The sequence below is a fragment of the Thamnophis elegans genome, chromosome 5, assembly GCF_009769535.1.
Source record: "Thamnophis elegans isolate rThaEle1 chromosome 5, rThaEle1.pri, whole genome shotgun sequence".
NCBI classification, from domain to species: Eukaryota; Metazoa; Chordata; class Lepidosauria; order Squamata; family Colubridae; genus Thamnophis; species Thamnophis elegans.
In genome coordinates, this window is record NC_045545.1 from 75,971,413 (window position 1) to 75,995,229 (window position 23,817).

Genomic DNA, 23,817 nt, shown 5'->3' on the forward strand with positions numbered 1-23,817 from the left:
ACCAGACTGCTGGAAACCCGAAGACCAGCTGGCCAGCACGCGAATGCACCCTGGCCAGCTGGACTTTGGGTTTCCAGTGCTCCGGCATGCACGAAGACCAGCTGGCCGGCGCACATGCATATACCGGAAACCCAAAGACCAGGTGCGTGTGCCCATAGAGAAGGCGCTGCGTGTCACCTCTGGCACGTGTGCCATAGGTTCACCATCACGGATGGTGGATAAAGAGGGAAACCTATCAGTCAACCTTTTCTATAGGGCTGTGGAAGCCAGTGTTACAATACACTGTAGAGCAGTGGTTCTCAACCTTTCCAATGCCGCAACCCTTTAATACAGTTCCTCATGTTGTGGTGACCCCCAACCATAAAATTGGTGTCTTGGTTCCTAAGACCATCAAAAATATGTGTTTTCCGATGGTCTTAGGCGACCCCTGTGAAAGGGTCGTTCTATCCCCCTCAAAGGGGTCCCGACCCACAGGTTGAGAACAACTGCTCTAGAGAGAATTTAAAAAATATGAGAACTGAGAACAAACTTCGGTAAACCAGCAATTTACCTTTTAGATCAAACCACCATTTAAGAGATGGCTTTTTCGCTGGGAAGAAGAACAGTATTGTCACTATTGTGATTCCAGTAACTGCGTCTGAGACAAACCTAACAGAAATGGAAAGAGGATTCTACATAAGCGAACCAGATTTTATCGAAGAATAAGTTTTTACGTCAGGTTTCATGAACATTTACAGTTTATAATTATTTTTTAAATACCCTGCAAATTACTGCCCTAAATTAGAAAATTAATTGGAAATTACAAAATTACAAATTCGAGAAAGCATGAGAAATAGCCTTTATTTTTTTAAATCAAGACTATTTTTTAATCATTGAGTGATTATTGATAACTGACAAATTATAGGGTACAATAATTGAAATAAACATATTCTAAAATGAAGAGATTCAAGGCAAATGGTGAAATACACCAGCTACAGGCCAAAGAATTTCAGAGTCAGATACTGTATATCCAATGCAACTGTTTCAACACAGGGATGAAGTTGGACCTCTGAGTTAGGCTTAGCACATCTTTTAAAACATTGAAAAAATAAAAACAAAAACAGCTTTTTCAAAAGTCAGGTGAACATCAAATCATGGTCCTGTCCAAGTGCATGATGAAAATTGAAAATTACCCTGCAAGTATGAATTGTGGTCATTTGTCAGCATTTACTCTGGGAGTCTGGGACCTTAAGTTCTTCAAACCTCTAGACAATTAAACACTCTAGGTGTTTAATTGGATATATTAGGTATTTAATTTTCATGTAAAGTATGTGTTCTACAATAGAACCATTATCTAAGAGGAAGTTAAAAAAAACTTATGACCTTTTCCCCTGATACATGAAATATGAGAGTTTTCACTAACATGGTGCCATATGGATATAATGAGATATAATTTCTATCTTTCTGCAACAGACACAGCTAAGAAGGTAGTTCTAGGAACTTCAACTAAAACATGATCAAAATTTGGCATCATATACCTGTATGAACATTTGGTCAATTTTTCCATTCAATATAGGACAGAATTCCTAAATCTTCTATTTACCTGAATAAAAACTAAAAGAAACAACTTACCCTGGTTTGAATAAGCTTGCCCAACCTGTGATGAATTTTGGATCTCTGGAGAATAGCAGGATGGCAAATAAACAGAAGAGAACAAATACTGCCTGCTCTGCAAACCTGTTTTGGAATAAAATTAAGTTAAGCACTTAGCTTAAATATTGGCCTGAAGTTTAAGTTCAGTTAGGATGGTAGAATGGTAGAAAACATGAAGAGGAACAAATGATTTAAGGTGTTTTTTATGTGATAGGCAAAAAAAATGCAAGAGAAACCTATAAAATGAATATAACTCCAAATGTTATTCATCTGTTTTGTAACACGTCATATAACGAGAGTCTGTTTGGTTTATTGGACTAGGCATGCAATCTGAGCTCTTATCTTGCTTTAAGCCAACTGGGTGTTTTTGGCCAGTCACTTTCTCTCAGTTATAAGGAGAAGGCAATGGAAAAATCACTTCTGAAAATGCTGCCAAGAAACCTGCAGCAATTTCCTCATTTAATTGCCAAGAGCCACTACATCTTCTTATTTGAATCTTGGTTGTACATAAGCATGGATATAAGCAATTGTTAGAAGAAATGTCTTTCTAGGTTCAGCTCCAAGTGGGGAAAAAGACACTGGAAGAATGGAGGCTCCTTGGAAAGATGGTTTAATGGTGGGCAGGACCACATGGTTTCAGCTCCTGAACAGAAAAGGGGGGGGTCACATGTTTCCAGATGTTGGGTAAAGAAGAAAAAGAGAGAGAAGAAATGCACTTGCTGGGTTTTTTAATACTCCTGTTTCCTGTTCCTGTGTCACAAATGTATTCTGATTGGTTGTCAGACTCCCATGGGGTCATGCAAGGGCAACTCTCTAGGCTGTGTTTTGAGTCCAAGTTTGGTTGAGTTCCCAGATGTCATGTGGTGAGTTTCTGTAGAAGGCTAATCCTACCTTTATTATGTAAAGTAAACTAGCTCAGGTTTAGTGGCTCATTGACAAAGCGGGGAGGCGGGGCAGGAAGCTGCAGAGAGCTACTTTGTCTTTAAAAACATGTTTCTCCCTTTTCACATCCAGGGAAATACAATATTCTGCCTTCTTAATATTTCCCAGGTATTTCAGTTTTCTAGCAGAGGGGTGGGTTTTAACTTCCTACACTATCTTCAGGTATTCAAATAAATAAATATCATTCTTTTTGAGGAACTAATGTCTGAAATGGCTAAATGTATATCTGGAAGGTCTTGAGTAGACAGCAGCAGCAACAGCTGATCAGGGCTGATTGTGAAAACATAAGCAGAGCCAGACTTGGGTAGTATTTAAATGAGTGATCATTGAGAAATACTGTATATAACTGTCTAGACCAGTGGTCCCCAACCCCCGGTCCGCGGACCGGTGCCGGGCCGTGGAGTACCTGGCACCGGGCCGCACAGCGGCCGGGGGCCATGATCGCTCTTTTAAATCCACTCCTCTTAAATGCATTTCTCTCCCCCCCCCTTTGGTCCCACCCTCGGCTCTCTCTCCCTTCCTCCCTCGCCGTCTCCTCCCTTCTCTCTCCCCCCCTCCCGCACCGATCCATCGCCAGGGAAAGAGAGTGAGAGGGAAGAGAGGGAGGGAGTCAAGAAAACTGTTCCGGCCGCCGCTGAAATGACTCAGTAACTTTTGCGCTTGGATCTGCTTTTTCAAACCTCCCCCAATCATCATCGCCTTCCTTCCCGCCCTGCCGCGCTTGGTCTGGCTCTTTTCTTTTTTTGCTCTCTCCTCGGCTTTTCCTGCTTTCTCCCTGCAATTTTGTCACCCAGATGCATGCTGTGGTTCGCGAGTGCGGCTCGGTTTTATGTGTCCGCTTCTCTCCCTTTCTCTCCACACACCCCCCACCTCCATTTAATTATTTTTTTTTAAAAGAAAGAAAACCGTAGTTCTGCCAATTGCAAAAAAAAAAGTGTGTGTGCGTGCATATCTGCCGGCGGGTGTGTGTTTGTGTGGTGTGTGTGTGTATGCGCGCGCGGAGAGAGACTGGTTGGAAAGGAAGGACAGGACTGGCGGTGTGTGTTTCTGCAGCCCCTCCGGTGGAGGCTGCACTAGTCGTCAGATCTGGTGTTTTTTTTTCCCCTCTCCTTTTTCCGGCAGGTCGTTTTAATCCTTGCTAATTACTTTCTGTTCTTCGCTTGCCAGCTTCCTTCCCACCCTCCTTCCTCCTCCTCCCCCCCCCCGCCGGGTGCGCCTCCCCGCTTTTACTCCCAAACAGTTATATATTTATATATATATTTATTTTCTCTCTCTCCACGGCATTCGCGCGCGCTCTGTTCTTTGCCCGCCGAATGTGGTGGGGAGGGGGAGGGCGGGCAGAAAGGTTGGTCCGGGTTGAGGGTTCAGGATGGTCTTTGAGGAACATAAGTCTGTCCGGGTGGGGGGGGCATATTAAAGCACTTTATATTTATGTAATTGTATTTTATTTTGTAAGGCATGTTTAAATACAATAAAATAAAAGTTGTTTAATCAAAACAATCTGATATATAAACAATCAATGTGTCGTCGCGAACAACGCCCCCCCACCCCTGCGCGGCTCAGCGGGCCACGGTAAAATTATCAAAGGCTGACTGGTCCGCGGCGATAAAAAGGTTGGGGACCACTGGTCTAGACAAGATTAGGGTTACTCAAAAACATTCCAGAAGAAGGCATCAGCAATCCACTTCCATACTATTGCCAAGACACATGAATGGATATGTCTAGGAAGCTCAACTGAGTCTTGCCTATATTTATACCTGAAATCAGTTTGCCATGATGTCTCATACCTTAGTTATATTCACATTAAATGATTGTCATATGTTATGCATGAGACTGCCCTGAAGATAGTTCAGAGATCACAGGAGATACGGAACACAGCACGGTTGGGTTCCGGCAGTCTGCCGGTTCGCTCGTGAGCGTGTGTGTGTGCTTTGCACATTCAGGCATACTTGATGCACGCTGCGCATGCAGGCACAGTGCAATAAAAATAGTTCTGCATGCGCAGAAGCAAAAAACAAGATGGCACCGCCTATGGCAGCGCCCAGAGAACCAGTTCAGGGGCACGGCAGGCCTGGGTTGTTGCCGGTTCCAGCAACCCAGGCCACTAAATCACTACCGGTTCAGCCAAACCAGTCTGAACCAGTAGGAACCCACCACTGGAACACAGTACAAATAGGCTTGTGGCAATGAAGATAATCTTTTATTGATTACATTGGCTACTTATTGCTTCCATTCACCATTCAAAGTGAAGTTTTTGAGCTTTAAAAACGTCAGTATATGAGTCTGTCGATATTTTAAGAATGGGTTGTAAAACTTATTCTCTGGCTAGACAGAGACAACTAATAAATTGGCAGGTAGAGTTAAGTTTGATGCATTAAATCATCGTTGCTTTTTTGTGTGTATATTTTTAACCTATATTTTCAAATGCTTTGTGATTTATACATCAGTGACTGACGATAGCACTCCAAAAAGGGTGAATTTTGTTTTGATTTTTAATATGTGGAGACTAAGTTTCAAAATTCCTACAGGAGTATAGCGTTTAATGTTGAGAGACCGCCTCCTGCCGATTACCTCTCTCAGACCAATTACATCGCACAGGTTGGGTCTCCTCCGGATTCCATCTGCCAGCCAATGTCGGCTGGCGACTCCCCGGGGGAGGGCCTTCTCTGTTGCAGCTCCGGCCCTCTGGAACGAGCTCCCTGTTGAGATCCGGACCCTTACTACCCTCCCGGCCTTCCGCAAAGCCACAAAGTCCTGGCTGTTCCAGCAGGCTGGGGGGAGCTGAGAAGCATCTACCTCCACAGAAATTGTGAATGTTGGTTTTGTTTTTAATATGTTGTCTTTGTCTCGTTCTCCCCTTTCCCTTGTCTTTTGTGAGCCGCCCGGAGTCCTCCGGGAGTGGGCGGCATACAAGACAAATAAATAAATAAATAAATAAATAAATAAATAAATAAATAAATAAATGGCCAGAATCAGACCATTAAAACAAAACAATCATTGTTTTGTTACATATGAGCATTGTTTTTCAGGAATGTGAAAACGATTTATATTTAATTTGATTACATTAAATACAACACTGTGTACTAAAAATCAAATTTAATAATCAGTTAAAATCTCAGCCTTTGGATGCTAAGAAGGGAGCAGAATGGAAAGCTACTTCATAATGAGTATTTAAAAGGAGATTAATTGCTAAACAACCATAGCATCAAAAAGTACTCTAAAGGCAACCAAAGCATCAAAAGCAAATAAATAAATAAAAAGTAGAAAAACCATCAATACATTTAAGGAAAGAAACAAGAAACAGAAGCCATTTCAAAGAAATCTGAAATTGCTAATTAAATTGCCAGGGGCTGGTTTAATGGAGTTTTTATATTCTTAAAAGCGTAAAAAGCCTTTGATTTTTACAGTGACACTTTGCAGGTTCCTGGTGTATAATCACTTGAATGGTGGAGTAGGAGACTAATTTCTTGCATAACCATCCCTTAATGGTGAAATCTTATAAGTATTTTTTCAAGCAATCTGTCCTACCTTATTTTGCAGTATCTATGTAATATCTATATGCAGATTTTTAAGTCAGGTTTAAAAAGGTAAAAGTATAACACAAAAACAAAACAAAAAAATCTGAAGAAAGTGAACAAATTAAAAAGGTCGTCTGGCTTTTTCTGAAGTTGTCCCTTTTATTGTTCTATCTAAGAATACATAATTATAGGTACAATACACAACAACTGAAGCTGCATGAGCTAACTACCTTATAAACAAGAAAAGTGAAAGCAATGGTCATAAATAATTTATAGAACAGCCCGCTAATTATGTGGACTGAAGTTTTTCAGCTTTTGTGATCATTATATAAAAATTCATAAAGGACATCATTTATTCCTCTCTAGGATCATTCTTGAGTGCCTGAGTACAAATTTTGAAAACTCAGAAAATTAACTAATTAAAGAATGAGCTCACTCTTTACTTAAATAATTTAGCAGAGATAATTAAGCACAACAACAGTGACAATATTTCAAACGGAGTCTGTTATTTGAAATCTGCTCTTGAAGCATGGCTCCAACTAGTAAGCATTCTTGATCAATGAAAAGAAGACATTAAAATAGAAGCAAAACAGCCATAGGAGAATGTGTATTTCATGAACATTCTTATCGCTACAGTGATTTTGCTTATAAAAGTGTTAAGCACAGCTGTTGACATACATTGAAATCTGAAATTTATGAAAAATCCCCATTATTAGATGACAGTACTGACATTAGAATTAAATTAATTCTAGAGTCCTTAGTTCTGACCTAGATGTACAATCATAAGCAAAGACCTTTAAACACATATTGCACGTAAAAAATAGACAGGGCTTCCACTGCATCATCTCACCCACCATTATAACTTTTTTGACAAAACCTGCAGATACCTTTGATGTTAAATGTGACCGAATAGAAATGTTACCATTATAATGCATCTATTTGATTACATGTGTCCTTTCCTAATAATTTCATCTTCTTGTTTGTGAGGTTTGTTATTCTCATTGTGACTTACTTTATTGGTCCCAGTTTCTCATAGTCTTCCGTTATAACTGCTCGAGCTCTGCCTTCTGCATCAGCTCTTATCTCAGATTTCTTCTTTTTGCAGTCTCTGATAATCAGAAAAGAGTGGACGGGGGGGGGGAGTTACTCAGTTTAAGTTGTGAAGCCATTTCTCCAGATCATCCACAATATTTATTGTAAGGTTAAGATCCTGGCTTGCAGAAAAGAATTTATAATGCTGTTGATTAATACGATTCTATTTTTGATTTTTGTAATTATAAAATTTTGGATGATTATTTGTAACATTTTGTTAAATTTGTTTTTTAACTTTAGAGAAATTAGGTTACCGTATTTTTCAGAGTATAAGATACACCAAGATTTTGAAGAGGCAAATTAAAAAAAAAAGTTTTTGCACTCTGCAGACCTCCCCAAAATGGCCCATTTTTCATGAAAATGGGCATGCATAGCCTTTAGGAGGCTTGTAGAGTGCTCCTGGGGGCTGGGGAGGCAATTTTTTTTTTAAAAAAAAAAGGGCCCATTTTTTGTCCTAAAAAGGGCATGCATAGCCTTTAGGAGGCTTATAGAATGTCCTTGGGGTCTGGGGGGAGGCGAAACGAGCAAAAAACAGCCCATTTTTCTCTCATTTTTACCCTCTGCAGTCCCAGGAGCACTCTGGAAGCCTCCTAAAGGCTATACACAGCGATTTTTGCAAAGTGGGCAGGGTTTGGGGAGGCTAAAAATGCTGTATTCAGTGTATAAGACACACCCAGTTTTTCACCCCCTTTTTTGAGGGGGAAAAGGTGCGTCTTATACTCTGAAAAATATGGTATATGTCTAAGAGATACTTTTGAATGACAATTCTGTCATGCCATGAGAGTACACTATTTACGTATATGGCTATATTCAGCATCACTGGGGCGTTTAAAGAATATATATTATCATTATTTTAGCAGCCATATGACTTTTTAAAAGGTTCTGTTCAATACCTATGAAATCCTGTTTCTAAGAAAGAATTCTAAAGAAAATGCCTCTATGAAGAAGATACAAGGTCTAGATTTGTCTGGCTGGACATTGGTACATGTGATCATTCATTGAGAACATTCATCTTGGCATTTTTGGCAAACGCCAATTATAAAATTGGAAAGAGTTAATAATATGGGTGGAAATGGTTGAGAATTTCCACAAAATGTGGCAAACAAAATATTCTTTAAAACAAAGTGAGAATGGAATTTAAGACGCTATCATGTTGAGAACTATTCCGGGTACATTCTAAGAAACTCAATATTTTTGTATTTTTAGTTAGTAAAATAACTGAACATCTTTCTTTTCTCCTATCAGCAGCAAAAATACTTGTACTGTATATGCAAAAAAATAAAGAAAGAAAGAATCAGCCTCCCCAGTTGTAAAAAGAATGTCACTGTCACTATAAAAACTATATTCACAAATATCCAATCTTCTGCACCTATGCATTATCTCTGTGCATTGAATGACTTCTTATTTCTCACTTTATCACAAAGTTAATCCATTTCAAAGGGATTTCTCACAGTTTACAGCTAGTCTAGTTACAGTGCATTCAGAAAGTATTCAGACCACCACTTCACTTTTGTCAATTTTGTTTTGCTGCAGCCTCATTCTACAGTTGTTGACATTCATTTTTTTCTCAGTAATCTACACTCAGAACCCCATAATGACAAAGTGAAAATAGAATTTTAGAAATATCTGTAAATTTCTTAAAAAGAAAAAAAACTTTTGGGAAAGAATACGTGAATGTCAAATTACATTATTTTATAATAGAGATTATTTTAAACGTAGCATTATTTAAAATACAGATGTTGCATTATCATAATCTTCATCACCTTATCTTGGCAGTGAAAGCAGCTAACATAAAAAATGTCAAGAAAACCAAATTAAAAACTAGCTATGAACTAGCTCAGACAACTTATCCTGTACTATAGGCAGTTTATTATTATGATGATTGTCTTTAAAGTTTAGAAATGTCCCTGAATTCCTTAGAAATGCCTTCAATTTGAAAATAAATGAAAAAGGCATCAGTGGAGATGAGAAGAGGATGTTGTAAGTACCCAGATTACAAAAGGCTTACAATAAAACAGTTACCAATTAACAAATTGCATAATAAAATCATTGAAGTTTAATCCTTGTCAAATGTAACATGACCTGGTCCAAATTTCCAGGGAGATAGTTTAACTCTAATTCTGGAAAACCACTGAAGCTTGAAAGAAGGAAAAACCCACAAGCTTTTTACTTTCATAGAATGTGAATGTCTACTGTCATCACAGTGCATGTAAAGAAAACCAATAATTACAAGAACAGAACATTTCTTCTACTTACTGAATATTCAACAGGTTTTTTTTTAAAAAAATAGTCTTTGAACCCAATACTCATTACAGCAAATTAGTGAAACTCCCTGCAGCTCTCAACAAAACTATGTCAACATCAGTTTCAGAATTTTTAATCATGATGGAAGAATAAGTGTAGAAAGAACTGAAAATTCTTCCAGGATTAAAAGCATCTCTACTATTTCCATTTCCCAGTTGAAATATCTTGCTATGTGTCTTTTGTGTGTAATGAAAAATTCCAGTTTTAAAAGTCAGCATGTTTAGGAAGAAAGGAAACAAGCACCATCGTTTAAACAAAAATGATTTTACAAAATGAAGGCCATCACAGAAAATTATATAAATGAAAAGAGGTTAAATATACATTCAATTTAAAGATGTCCCTCATTCCAGCTTTTGGATGAACACGCAGTTAAATTAATTATTTGAATTGCAAATGAAAACAAATTCAAATTATGTATATAACTTTGATGTAACAATACCTTAAGCTAATGCATCCATAAAGGAAGCATATCCAGAGCCATCCAAAAAAAAGGAAAAGTACCATTAAGGGAAAGGCAAACACAAACCAAGAGCCAAAGTTCACAACATCACATCCTGGAAAATAACTTAGAGAAAGAAAAAGACCAATTAATACAAAGTAGAGAAGATGTCTTTGAATACTTTTGAAATACTATGAAATATGTAGCCAATACAATATGTCTTACAGCCTTCCAAAACCAATGTATAAAATGCAGTTAATAAAAGATTAGCCATGATTATCTGAATTTTTCCCCACATCCTCTAGGAAAATCCTACTCAACAGTCCTAATCCTGTAATTTCTGACACACATACTGGCTGACTTCATAGATTTCATTAATCTATGCTGTACATAATAAACATTTTTAAACAGGGTCACAATAAGTTGGTCTAACCATTGTCGCTAGATTCACATAATATAATATTAGATTCACGTAATATATTAAGCCAATAAGAAAAAGTCACATTGTGCATTGTGTGAACTCTGGCTAGTATCTGAGGATTTCCTTTTAGCATTGCCAGTGTTGTTAGTTTTCTACAAATACCAGATGCCCAATTCTGGCAAAAACTGTACCTCTTTAATTGTCCTGAAAGAATGAGATTCGGGGCTGTCCCAGTTAGTGTTGCTGTTCCACCAATACTAGCAGCATAAGGGATGGAAATCAGAAATGCTTTCCATACATTTGCCTTATATTGTTCTTCCTTCATTACATCCAAGGAAATGTTAACTGTGACGTCCTTCTCTTCAGTCATATCTTTCCTTCAAAACATTCCAAATAAAAATATAGCATTTGAAATACATTTTTGCTTATAGGTCTACTGTTACCTTCCGAGATGAATATTTGGGGCATTTTGTATATTGTAATTAATAGGATTCTTCTGCAAAGGAGTAAAGCCTCTATGGGTTCAGGTTGGATTAAGTTTGAAGCAGCAATAGACTGCACCAGTGACATCCAATGTTTTGATTAATTTTAATCTTTTTTTGTTTAGGATTGTGACTATCTTTAAGTAGATGAAAAGTAAAAATAGTGTCAACTCTACATTTAATACAGAGATGGGAATGAAAACAGAGGGCATGCTCAATATTTTTTTGAAGGAGGACATTATAGTGTAAAGGGGTTGAAGCTATTTTATATGAACAGGAAGACCTAGACTAGGGTCCCTCCCCCCCATTTTGCCTATCACTGCTTTTAATGTATGTAGAACATGAAAATTCAGCAGACACAACTTTTCTTTCTTCCGCATTTTTGTTTTTGTTATCTTTTATGCAAGTATGAAAAATGCTTAAATTCTGGAGGTTTGTTTCCTTTAAAGACAATAGGAGAAAAGTTAATTTGATGGGCCATAAACTTGGTGTCAGAGCATGCACTTAACTTGCAGAGGGCTCAAGGTTCAATCTTTAACATTTACTGAAAAAGAAATAAAAGAGCAAGGAATGTTTGCCAGAAGGAACAGAAGACTCTGCCTCATACCCAATAGCTTAGCCATAGCTGAATCATAGGTAAACTATGGGCTAGGTCCATTTGTCTAACACAATCAACACTGATTTGCAGAACCTTCTCAAATAACTCATTCTGGAGATGCCCAATGTGTGTGTTGTGTTTTTTAATGATGTATTGTTTTTTATGTTATGACTTGTTTGTCCTCCCTCCCCTTGAGTTGTGAGCCGCCCTGAGTCCCCCCAGGGAAAAGGGCGGCATACAAATAAAGCATCTCAATCTCAATCTCTCTCAATCTCAATATCACTATTACACGTAGCCTTATTGAACAATGCCTTTATTGGATTTTGTGTAAAACTACTATTTAACAGATTTAATAATACATGTGTGAACCTGCTTTCCTTTCCATTTTCTTATACCAGCATAGCAAAAAATTAAGTTTTGCTTCCATTTCCAATTAATTACAGCATTGTTCTTATTGATTATATCAAGTGTAGTTGATCTGAACCAAAATTTAATCAAGGTAACACAATCTTTTCAGCTCTGGAGGCCACTATAGTAGCCACAGTTACCAATGTTGCATTTCAGTGTGTTTTTGCCTTCCCAACAAAAGGCTTTCTCCCCAATGCAGAAGCCTTTTATTCCAATCAGACAAACAAATGATGGAAGGACTGTGGTGTGATGCTATCCTACCATTATAATTATACTTGGTACCCTGATATAGACAATACCCTTCCGGCAAATAATTGACCGGAAAAAACATAGTACCATTACAGCAATCTCCCTTTCTACTGACTGAATTCCATATGGACAGAAGAGAAATCTCTTTAGCAGCATTCAAACTGGTGGGACTTGGAGTCACTATTTTTTTTTTTTTTTTTTAGAAAACTAAAAAGATTCCCCAGGCACCGTTTAAGCAAGCCAGGGTTACAACCATATTTTAATCTTGACTTGTAAGGCTAAACCAGTACCAAAACTAACCATGATTAATCTTGGTCATGAGGACATCCTGATAAACAGCAGCTCCTTGAAAATGGAAGCAGGTGGTTTTCCCCTTGCAACCATATCAAAGGAAAATGGAAGAATGCATACACAAACCCCAAATTCTCTTTCCAGATTTCTCAAAAAGGGACATCCAGTTATATGGAACCATGCCCAGAATTCTGGTGCTGTTGAGAATTGTGGGAACTGCGATCTGCAAGCAGTATCTAGAAATGCTACTAAAGAGGATGGGGGTGCTGTTGATCAGTAGATTTATTGCACAGAATTACAAAAACATGTATAGAAAGATCTTCTCCACATAGCAGCTTGGAATCCTACCTTCTCTATAAATTCATCCCCAGATCCAAACCCTAGTTGTCTTCTTAACATCTTTTTTGCATCAAAATCTGTGCTTATTTCTCAACTGTGAAGGTTCCTGTCCTTATTTACAAAATGTCATTCCCTACTAAGAAAATTAGAAAATCCCATCTCACTAGTTCCCCAAATCTTACAAAATATAGCAAGATATGGAAGATTACTTTCCATAAAAACAGCAATATATGCCTTGGAGATTACTGCCAAGTAAGCAATTTGATATTTCATAATGATAGTGTCTTCCTTTTCAATAGCAACTTACTCATTAGCATTTGTCAGCAGCTGCATCTCAGTTGGCACCATGTGAAGTTTATTCTGATGTACTGAACCTAAAAAAATAAACATTTCAAATGAGTATTTAAACAGAACAGAAAAATGATTCTTAAAGTATATTTATATTATTATCATATTTATTAAACTTTATTATACAGTGTATGTGACTTGCATTGATTCCTACCATTATCAAAAGTGGTCTTCTTTGATATCTGCTTTTCAAAAAAGGCATATTCTGGTCATTCATAAAATTATGTTTTATACTTTAGAGCTCCATTAATGTATCTAATCACCTCTTAAATTCCATATACATTGATCTCTGCCATTTGTAGAAGCAGAGTTGCTAGTCTCACTATGCTGCATGGAATATTACTTTTTGATTTTTTTGAGGCTCTAAGGTAATTTTAAAAGTTTGCTTGGTACCCACAGGGCAATCATGGCATCATAAGAGAGTTCACAAATTATACTGGCTCAGAATATGATTTGGTTGCTTTTTGGTTTATGGCACCAAGCTCAAAGAGCACCAAGGATATCATAAATATTACATTAATGTTTTTGGCTTTTTTTTTTTTTTTTAAAAAGAAACAATAAATCTTCTTGCAGTTGCATATCTACTACAGCAGATATAGCAGATATGCAACTGCATATCTACTATATCTATTTCCAAACTCCCTGGAAACTTTTACATCTGATGGTGCCATATTTATTTTATTCATCTTATTGGGATTTTTCAAGATTCATAATTAACAAAAATCATCTTTAACTTTGTTGCCTTTTTTTTAGAAAAAATATACTTATTGGTATTCAGTGAAATGCTTGTTTTTTGTATTTATTAGAATCTTATTTTTTTGCAGAGGGACATAATTAGGATCACTAGGGTTTAAAATACCCCGTAGAGTTTTAATTGTAACAGAACCTGTGCTCTTTTGACCCTAAATCTTCTTGTATAAACTTTTCCACTTGGAACTGTCATCTTCTTTTACTTCTTTCTTCATACTAGGACAGACAGGATATTACAAAAAAGCACAAGGTGGACAAAGTCTATGAACCTGCTCACTCGGCTTGTTGAAAGTATGTGTCTTACTGCTCAGTGAACCTGTGACTTTTGCACTGTCATGTTTTATACTTCACCATTTCACCAATCCTGGCATTCTTTCTTATTTAGGCAATAAAATGGTGTTTCAGCTCATTACTAGAACAACAGGGAAGGAATTAAAACAATAATATACCGCGGATGCATTTTCCATTCAACTGTACAAAAGTGTATGTCTCAAACTGGGCAAATGTTGACACAATCTAATTTTTGAGTTTGTTCAAATCATTAGGGAAAGGATTATGTTCTCTGGAACAGCAGGTCTATAATCAAGAACTTCTTGTCCTTGGCTATTTTAGATCTACTGAGGGTCATGATGACAGGAAGGATTGTCTTAGATACGAGTGAACCTGAGGTGGTTGGATCTGGCCACAGTTATCCATGTCTTGGTTGCACAGAACTCTGAGACTATCCTTGAAGAATAACAAAAAGCTTTAGTTAGCAAACTGTGTGTCAAGCCAAAACCTGACACAGTGAGCTAGCTAATTTGCTACCATATAGAACAAGAGTATCAAACTGAAGGCCCACGGGCCAGATCCAGCCCACAGGGTGCTTAGATTTTGTCTACGGGGCCACCCCGGAAATAGTGAAGGATTGACACACAGTGCCTCTGCCAGTGAAAACATAGTTCAGGGCAGGGGTGGGTTTCAACCGGTTTGCGGCGGTCCCTGCGAACCAGTTGGTTGCCGAACCCGGAAGTAAGTAACTTCCGGGAACGGTGAAGCCCCCCCCCCACGCCCGCGCGCGCCCGCGTGCCCGCGCCCGCTCCTTACCCAGTTTTGATGAATTCTGCGCTTCCACGCATGTGCAGGATGCATACAGCGCCTGCGCGATCCTCCAGGAGCAGCTGGAGCATCGCACAGATGCTAGTACGCATGCGTGCGCCGCACGCGTGCGCGAGGACGCCGCATGCATGCGCCGCACGCGTGCGCGAGGACACCGCCGGCCTTGTTCCAACCGAACCGGTTGGAACGGGGCGAGAAACCCACCCCTGGTTCAGGGGGACCATGATCTGGCCCTCCCAAGCTCCGTTTTTTACTGGCAGAGGGATGCAGAAGACCGTAGCTGCCGAAAACAGAGCTTGGGAGTCCGTTTTCTCTGGCAGAGTGCTGTGGCCACCACAAGCATCCCCAACACAAGTGACATCATGCTGGCCACGCCCACCCTGGTCACTCCCACCCCGGTCCACAAAGGTCAAACATAGCCCTGATGTGGCCCTCAATGAAATTGAGTTTGACATCCCTCATGTAGAAAATACCATAAACCCACCATTCCTATATTGAAAATAGGGCTGTGATGATGGTGGCTTTGGGAGACACTGGCCAGAGGGGGGGGGCTAGGCTGGTGAGAATGCTGCTTGCCTGTGTGTAGGCAGGCGCTTTGAATACTGTGTACATCTGAAAACCTAATGTCCTTCTTATTCCTTGTTGCAGTACCATGGGAACTAATATGCATATACATATAAAGCAGGTTTCAAAAAAAATTCTACCAGTTCAGTGGACATGGCTAGGTGGGGGGGACAAGTGACTGAGTGGGCACGGCCAACTTGACACTCAGTCACATGACCCCCACATTAAGCCACGTCCACCAAAATAGTGGTGAACATTTTTGACAAGCAGGAGGGTGCCAGATCGGGGCTCTTCACTGTCTCCCAGACAGCTCTGGGGTTGAGTTGAACAGTCTGCTCTTGAAGTGGCAGCTGTGGCCAATGGGCTTGGCCCTAGCATCCCTGGCCCAGGACCTCTTTGAAGACAATGGACCCAATGGAGGGAAGCGCTCCTCTCGGTGGGGCAGCTGTGCTCGTCTGCTCCTGGCCCAAAGCCTCGTGACACACACCCCCGGCCAAGCGTAGCTCACCTGCGCCAGGAGGCACCGGCAGCACTGGTGGGTCTCCATGGCAATGGGTGGGCAGTTGCGTGGCACTTCTAGCCCGGGTGTGTGCCTTCAAGCTGAGGCCTTGAGGCTCCAGATCGGCCCATGTGCAGAGAGTGCTCAGTTGGCTCTGGCTCTATCTGGGCTGGAGGATGCAGCACCACAACCAAACACCCATCATGAGGGTGCCACCAGGTGCCATCAGGTGCTTCCCAGTACAGGTGAGCCATGCTTGGCTGAACAGGGAATCGTGAGGCTTTGGGCCAGGAGCAGACAAGCATGGCTGCCCCACTGAGAGGAGTGCTTGCCTCTGTTGGGTCCATTGTCTCTGAAAGGGTCCTGGGCCAGGGACGCTGGGCAGGACCGTCTGAATGGCCATTTCCTTCCTCCAGTCTGACAGTCTCGTGGAGTGCAAGTGGCACCCTGCCTGGTTCACTTCTCAGCCACCGCAGACCCCGTAGGTAAATGGGTAACCCCCGGGAGCATGGCGGTGCCGGGTGAGGACAGAAAGCTGTCACCATCTTTGTGCATGCACATACCTTGAACCTGCATGTCCAAAGGATGCGTATGCATGAAGATGGCAGCGACTGCGGCTCTTTCTTCTTGCCAGCCAATCAGAGCTGAAAAGTGCTCTGTTCTCACGTTGTTGCCAGGCTCCTGGAGATGCTGGCAATCAGGAGGGCACGGGGAAATGGCGGCTGCCCCCTAATTTGGAAGCCAGATGGGGGCAAGCTGGCAGGGTCGATGACAACAGCGAAGTCCGGCGCTCAGGAAGGTCAAGGTTAGTGAGTTCCCAGCTGCGCCCTGCAGTGCCTCCGTCGGCTTAGGGCAGCGGACTCAGCTGCAGCCCAGATGAGCTGAGGCTGCAGGGAGCCCCTTGCATGTTGCATCCCCCTCCCAGCCTTCACCCACACCCCTGTGCCATTTTCCAGGCTGCCCCTGTGCCCGTTGCAGCTACAACAGTGGGAGCTTCAGGAGACGCGGAGGCACAGAAAAAGGCTGACCTCACTCTGCAACACACAGGAGGCTCTCCACACTTCCTCAGCTCGTCCAGGCTGCAGCTGAGTCACTGCCCTGAGCCAGTGAATGGAGGCACCACAGGGCGTGGCTGGGAGCACGCTAATCTTGCTCTCCCTGCCGCCACTGTCCTCTCCTCCCACTGTCCTCTCCTCCTGCTGCTGCCCTCTCCAGCATGCGAAGTTTGCCAGGCTGCAACAGCGGTGGTTTGGAAAATGCTGGCTAGTGGGGAAGGAGGGCTAGGCTAGCGCGAATGTTGCTTACCTGTGTGTAGGCAGGATGAGGCAGTTGTGTGGATGCACGTGGCGAAGGCAAGGTAGGGCGAGCATCTAAGCGGGCCGATTCGGGGGCATGGCTAGCCAGTCATCACTACCAGTTTGGCAATCCATGCCCAATTACCACTATCGGTTCTCCAAACTGGTCATAACCGGGAGCAACCCCACTCTGATATAAAGATTCTAGGGCACAGTGCTTATCGCTGTTTCTTGGCTGAGGGAGCCAGAGTTGTCTGAAGACAATTTCTGTGATCATGTGGCCAAATGCACAGAATGCTATTCTTTCCCATTGAAATGGTACCTATTAATCTACCCACTTTTGAACTGCTAGGTGGGCAGGAACTGGGGTAGGTAACAGGAGCTCACCTTATTGCATAGGTCTTGGGTTAAACCCGGGCTGTCAGCTCTCCAGCTGACAAGTTCAGCATCTTTAACCCCTGAGCCACTGAACCCCTTTGCATATACATATACGTATACGTATACTGTACATATACATATACCATATACACACCATACCATACTATACAATACCATATATACATGCACGCCAAAAATGGATGTATACTTTTAAGAACACATCAGACTTACCTTTATTTTCTTCTTTTACCCTATTGCAATCATTAGATGTTTCCTTATCTCCGAAAAGGCTCTTTAAAACAGCCAATGCAATTGGTAGCATCATAGCAGTAGAGGCTGTATTACTCAGCCACATAGACAAGAAGGAAGTTGTTAGCATCATGCCTAAAATGAGCCTGAAAGAAGAGACGAGAATAGATTAAAATTCAGGATCTTATAGAATCTTTTTTTTTCCATTTCAGTTGAGAAAATGCCATGGTGACATCATTCTAGATTAATCAATACAGTGCAATATCACCTACCAGCATATACTAAATATACTAATTTGGTGCCTTACTGTCAGTCTTACCAGATAGCCAGACTCAGAAACAGATGTCAGATATGTCTAAAACTACTTTTGTTAAGAATGGCTATGATAACAGAGTCTTGCAAGTCTGAATGTGCTTCTCGTCCTGTCTTTTTATGTCAATGTGAATTCACTTGAAGGGTTGTTGTTTGAGACATTTTCAGATCTCCTCTGCCACATTTGGGCTTCCACAATATTTATCTGCTTGCTGCCTTTATTCGCTCCATCAAGATCCCCTTCTTTACTCTCTGCACTTCTATATATATTGGACTATAACTGATACCATCTCTGTTCTGACTGTGAATAAGCAAAACTGAGCCAGAGCACAACACAAATTATAAGGGATTAACAGGAAAAGGATTTAAAACCAGACACAAATATTAAAAACCCACCAAATGTCAACATTAGCCAATCCTGGCTGATCTCAAAAAATCTGAGCTGGGACAGACCCAATTTGTATTAGGATAAAAGATACCAAAAACCACAGGATGGTTGAATAAGTTAAACAATTGGGGGAGGGGGATCCTAAAAGAAGGCAATGACAAAGCTCTTTTGTATTGGCAGCAATACAAGTGTGTTCATGTACTCACCGGGAGCTAAGATTGACTCAAAAATGCCTTTATTTTACTTTCTGACTCTTGGCAATTGCCTTGACTAGTCTCTGTAGGTTTTTTGGCAAGAGTTTTTTTGGAGTGGTTTGCCATTGCTTTGTTCCCACAGCTGAGAGTGACTGGTCCAAGGTCACCCAACTGACTTTGTGCTGGATAGGACTAGAACTCACAATCTCCTGGTTTCTAGTCTGATGTTTTAACCACCAGGACAGACTGGGTCTCTGACTTTATTTACAGGGATTAAAGCACAAAATGAAACCTGTGAGAATAGAAACACCTTTTCCTGTTGTCCAGGTGAGAGTCACATCCATAGAATATGTTAAACAGGTTTGATGTTTTGCAATTATTTTCAGTGAGAATTATTTTTCTAAGCAAGTCTGTCCTAGGAAATCTTGCAGCAGTATGAGTAATTGTGGGTACCTTGTGTTGCTCTGTGTCAAACTAATAAGAGATTATAACCAAACATACACCACAAAGGAAACTATGAAACTATCATTATCCAGCATCTTCAGTTGCATCTGGAAGCCTATTGGGAGTCTGTGCAGCTTGTGCAGAAGTAAAGTTACCCGAAAATAGCTTAGTGAACTCCTAACTATTCTCACTGCCATATTCTGGACCTGTTACAGCTTTTGATAAGTCTTCTAGTACAACTCCATATAGATTGTGTTGCAGTAATCTGAACAGGAAGTGACCAGGGCATGATAAGTAGGGTCTCCCAATTAGGAACAGCTGTAATGGATTTATGCCACCTGTTTGTCAAGTTGGAGCTGAGGTTCTGAGAAAATGTACACTCTTTGTGATACTTTTTGTGAGAATACCATCCCAGCCACAACAAATGCTGTAAAATCCCCTGGTTAGTGAACCCTAAGACTTGTAGCCATTCAATCTCGCTAGGGCTAAATTAGAGCCTCTTCTTCCCCCTCCTGTCCCTCACACTCTTTGGAATTGTAGACAAAACCTTTATGTCATCACTTGCTTGGCCTGGTGTAGATGTAGTATATGTAATTGAGTATCATCAGCATACTGATGATGATTAAACCCATTCCAACTGATGCCATCACCCCATATAGGTGTGAGATGGGAAGAGAGTAGGGTCCTGAGAAAACCTGCAAAATGAGGGCTTAACACTCATGGAACCCCCACCAACACTGACAGTGTTGATTGAACAGAAGGCAATGAAGAGAAAAAAAGGGAGGAAGCATGATAAATGATTTCTAAATCACTTGGAAAATTGAAAAAACATTTCTAATTCTTATTTTATTCTCATTGATTACAACAGCAATGCTACAAATTAGGTTTCTGTTAGCCTTGCAAAGTAGTGCAGACCAACACAGCTGGGGATATGAAGTCTAACTTTTTTTGCATGATTTGTTTTGAATTTATTATTTAAATTTATTATTTGTATTTATTTATTTATCAAATGTCAGCTGCAGTAGGGACGTGATGGCTCAGTGGCCAAGATGCTGAGCTTGTCGATCAGAAGGTGGGCAGCTCAGCGGTTTGAATCCCTAGTGCTTCGTAATGGAGTGAGCTCCCGTTACTTGTCCCAGCGTTTGTCAACCCAGCAGTTCAAAAGCATGTAAAAATGCAAGTAGAAAAATGGGGACCACTTTGGTGGGAAGGTAACAGCATTCCGTGCGCCTTCGGCTTTTAGTCATGCTCGCCACATGACTATGGAAACGTCTTCAGATAGTGCTGGCTCTTCGGCTTTGAAATGGAGATGAGCAGAGTCAGGAACGACTAGCAAACATATGCAGGGGAATCTTTACCTTTAACTTTATAGAGCTGCTCATTTCATCGAAGTGACTCTGAGTGGCACAGAACTAATAGGTAAAACTACATTTAAAAAACCTCAGGTATGAAATATATAAAAATCCCATCAGCAGTATATATTATTAATGGTTATTTTAACAGAATTATGCAAGTCTGATGGTACCCTCCCTCTCTTTAAAACCTATGGCGGGTGCTTTCTGTCATATTTTCATCAAGCCTCCTCTTTCAGGCTCAATTTTCATTTATTAGACCATTGTCTAGGCTGTAGGTCTTCCTTCTTATCATCAACATTTGTCAGCATTGAGACATAACTGACTTCAAGAAAGCATATCTGTGGTGAAGCATCTCAGCTTCCCTTGGGGAAAAGGGCAGGGGCTGAAAGTTTGCACCCAGATGAACCCTTAGATAGAAACAAATATTAAATATTTCTTTAACGCCATGGGTGGGTTTAAATCAGTGGCTGCTGATTAGTTATCCTAAGACATGTTTTGAATTGTGAAACTTTTTTCTCTAGAATCATTTCTCATTCACGCTTTATGCTAAAAATGGTCACAGAGATAATTTCGCTCTTGATTGTGACTCTTGGCTACACTGTGACTTAATCATTGACATTTGTGTTAAGCAATATGTGATTTTCATCACTTCCCTTTTCCCACATCGGAAATACATTAAAAATGAAAAGATATATCTTCATTGTAATTCAGTTTTCATGTTTCTAAATCACGTAGGTTCCATCATTTCAAAGGGAGGTTTATATATTTACTCAAGTCTACCCATTGGGTTGAATGAGGCTTATCCCACAATCAGTTGAAAAATTAGTTTAGACATTTTATTTTATTTGTTTTATTTATTATTTTATTATTTCTATAGTTGCCCATCTCAACAAGTGACTTTGAGCAGTGTACATCATAAGACATAATAACAATTAAAACCAGCTAAACTGTACAAAATGAATGCATATGGCACTAAATAAAGCAGTTACTATGGGTATTATTACAACCATTAACAGATTCGAGGGTCCAGGTCTGGGCACACAATCAAGACTTGGCAATCTTGTGAAAGGCAACATGGCCAGGGTCATCCTGAAATCTGAAGGGAGACTATTCCAGAGGCAGGGGACAGTTGAATGGTATAATTTTAGGGATGATTACTTAGAAGTTCTTTCCACCAGAAAACTCCAACGTAAGTGTAAGTGGGGTACTTCTAAATGAAATCGCAAAGAAGTAAATCTGAGTCTCAAAATGTAAGGGAATATGCGGGTGATCTTGGGGAAGAGATGCTGCCTAGGAAATAATCAGTTAAGAGAGGCAGGAGTTCCCAAAGACTTAGCGATCAGAGAAAGAAACTTAGGAACGACCCACCCTTGGGATCAAACAGTTAAAAGTGGTGGTGGGAATTCTGTACTTTCAGATTTGCAAGACTAATGGCAGCTCTCCCAGGTAAACCAGACAGGGAACACAATCAGATGAACTAATTCTACTTTATTGTAAGTCTACATTATCATAGTCTTTCAAGTGATTGTGTTTATTTTTATTGTATTTTCCTATGTGGGTAGCCACCCAGAGCTGTCAGGGCATTCCATACCATACACTGTACACCGTACACCGTACACCATACACCATACCATATCAGGGGTGGGTTCCGGTTGCCGCTACTGCCGGTCCGCTCAGGAAGGAGCTGTGTGCGTGCTTCCTATGCTCTGTGCACACATGCGCAGTGCAACAAAATTCCTCTGCACATGTGCAGAAAGTAAAAAACAAGATGGTGCCACCGAAAGAAGTGGTTCGGGAGTGTGGCAGACCTGGGTCGCTGCCAGTTCCAGCAACCCAGACTGCCAAGTTACTACTGGTTCAGCCAAACCGGTCCGAACCGGTAGGAACTCACCTCTGTACCATATCATACACCATACCACACCACACCATACACCATACATCATACCATATCATACATCATACCACACCACACCTCACACCATGGGGTGGGGAGGGAGAGATCGTCCCCGAGGCCCCTAACCTATGGGGTGCCGCAGGGCTCGGTTCTGTCCCCCCTGCTATTTAACATATACATGAAACCGCTGGGCGAGATCATTCGGAGGCACGGGATTAAGTACCACCAATATGCGGATGATACGCAGTTGTATCTGTCCGCCCCGTGCCAACTCAATGAAGCGGTGGACGTGATGAACCGGGGCCTTGAGGCTGTTAAAGACTGGATGAGAGCTAACAAACTGGTGCTCAACCCGGAAAAGACCGAGTGGCTGTTGTGTTTTCCTCCCAAAAATTCGGCTAGCGTTCCATCAATCAGGCTGGGGGGACAAAATTTATACCCCTCAGACAGGGTCCGCAACTTGGGAGTCCTCCTGGACCCACAGCTGAGTTTCGACCATCACTTGTCAGCTGTGACCAGGGGGGCATTTGCCCAGGTTCGCCTGGTGCGCCAGTTGCGGCCCTACCTGAACCGGGAGGCTCTCACAACAGTCACTCGAGCCCTTGTGATCTCTAGGCTGGAATACTGCAATGTGCTCTACATGGGGCTGCCCTTGAAGAGCATCCGACGACTTCAGCTAGTTCAGAACGCGGCCGCGCGAGTGATCATGGGCGCACCACGGTTCGCCCATATAACACCGATCCTCCGTGAGCTGCGCTGGCTACCTGTCGATCGTCGGGTGCACTTCAAGGTTTTACTTACCACCTATAAAGCGCTCCATGGTAGTGGATCTGGCTATCTGAGAGACCGCCTCCTGCCAATTACCTCCCTGCGTCCCATCAGATCGCACAGAGTAGGCCTCCTCCGAATTCCATCCGCCAGTCAGTGCCGACTGGCGACTACGCGGAGGAGAGCCTTCTCAGTTGCAGCTCCGACACTATGGAACAACCTCCCCGTGGAGATCCGTACCCTCACCACCGTCCAGGCCTTCCGCACAGCCCTCAAGAACTGGCTATCCCGTCAGGCCTGGGGATAGGATTACTCTCACCCCGCCCGAATGTTGAGTGAATGGTGTGTTTTTATGGTTAATTTCTTTTATTCACGTTTCTTTTTCTTTTTAAGTCTTGTCTTGCACTCCCTTCCCTCCATTGTTGTAAGCCGCACTGAGTCCCCTCAGGGAAAAGGGCGGCATATAAATGTTTAATAAAATCCAAATCTAAAAATCCAAACCATACCATACCAGCTTATTTGCAAATGCTATAGAAGTCTTTTTATACAAATTTACAGGAGCCACG

The 23,817-nt window shown here is 41.3% G+C and overlaps 1 protein-coding gene across 1 annotated transcript in view; it reads right to left on the bottom strand.

The window, feature by feature from the left end:
* The window catches only part of SLC13A3 (solute carrier family 13 member 3), a 54,220-nt gene that overhangs the window by 14,497 nt on the left and 15,906 nt on the right, over positions 1-23,817 (bottom strand). Inside the window, exons 3-9 of the mRNA XM_032217430.1 lie at positions 17,879-18,042; positions 13,023-13,089; positions 10,540-10,725; positions 9,928-10,053; positions 7,105-7,200; positions 1,612-1,716; positions 551-648 (exon numbers count right to left, since the gene is read on the bottom strand). Of these exons, the coding sequence (XP_032073321.1) occupies positions 551-648; positions 1,612-1,716; positions 7,105-7,200; positions 9,928-10,053; positions 10,540-10,725; positions 13,023-13,089; positions 17,879-18,042 (842 nt within the window). The remainder of the gene's footprint in view (positions 1-550; positions 649-1,611; positions 1,717-7,104; positions 7,201-9,927; positions 10,054-10,539; positions 10,726-13,022; positions 13,090-17,878; positions 18,043-23,817) is intronic.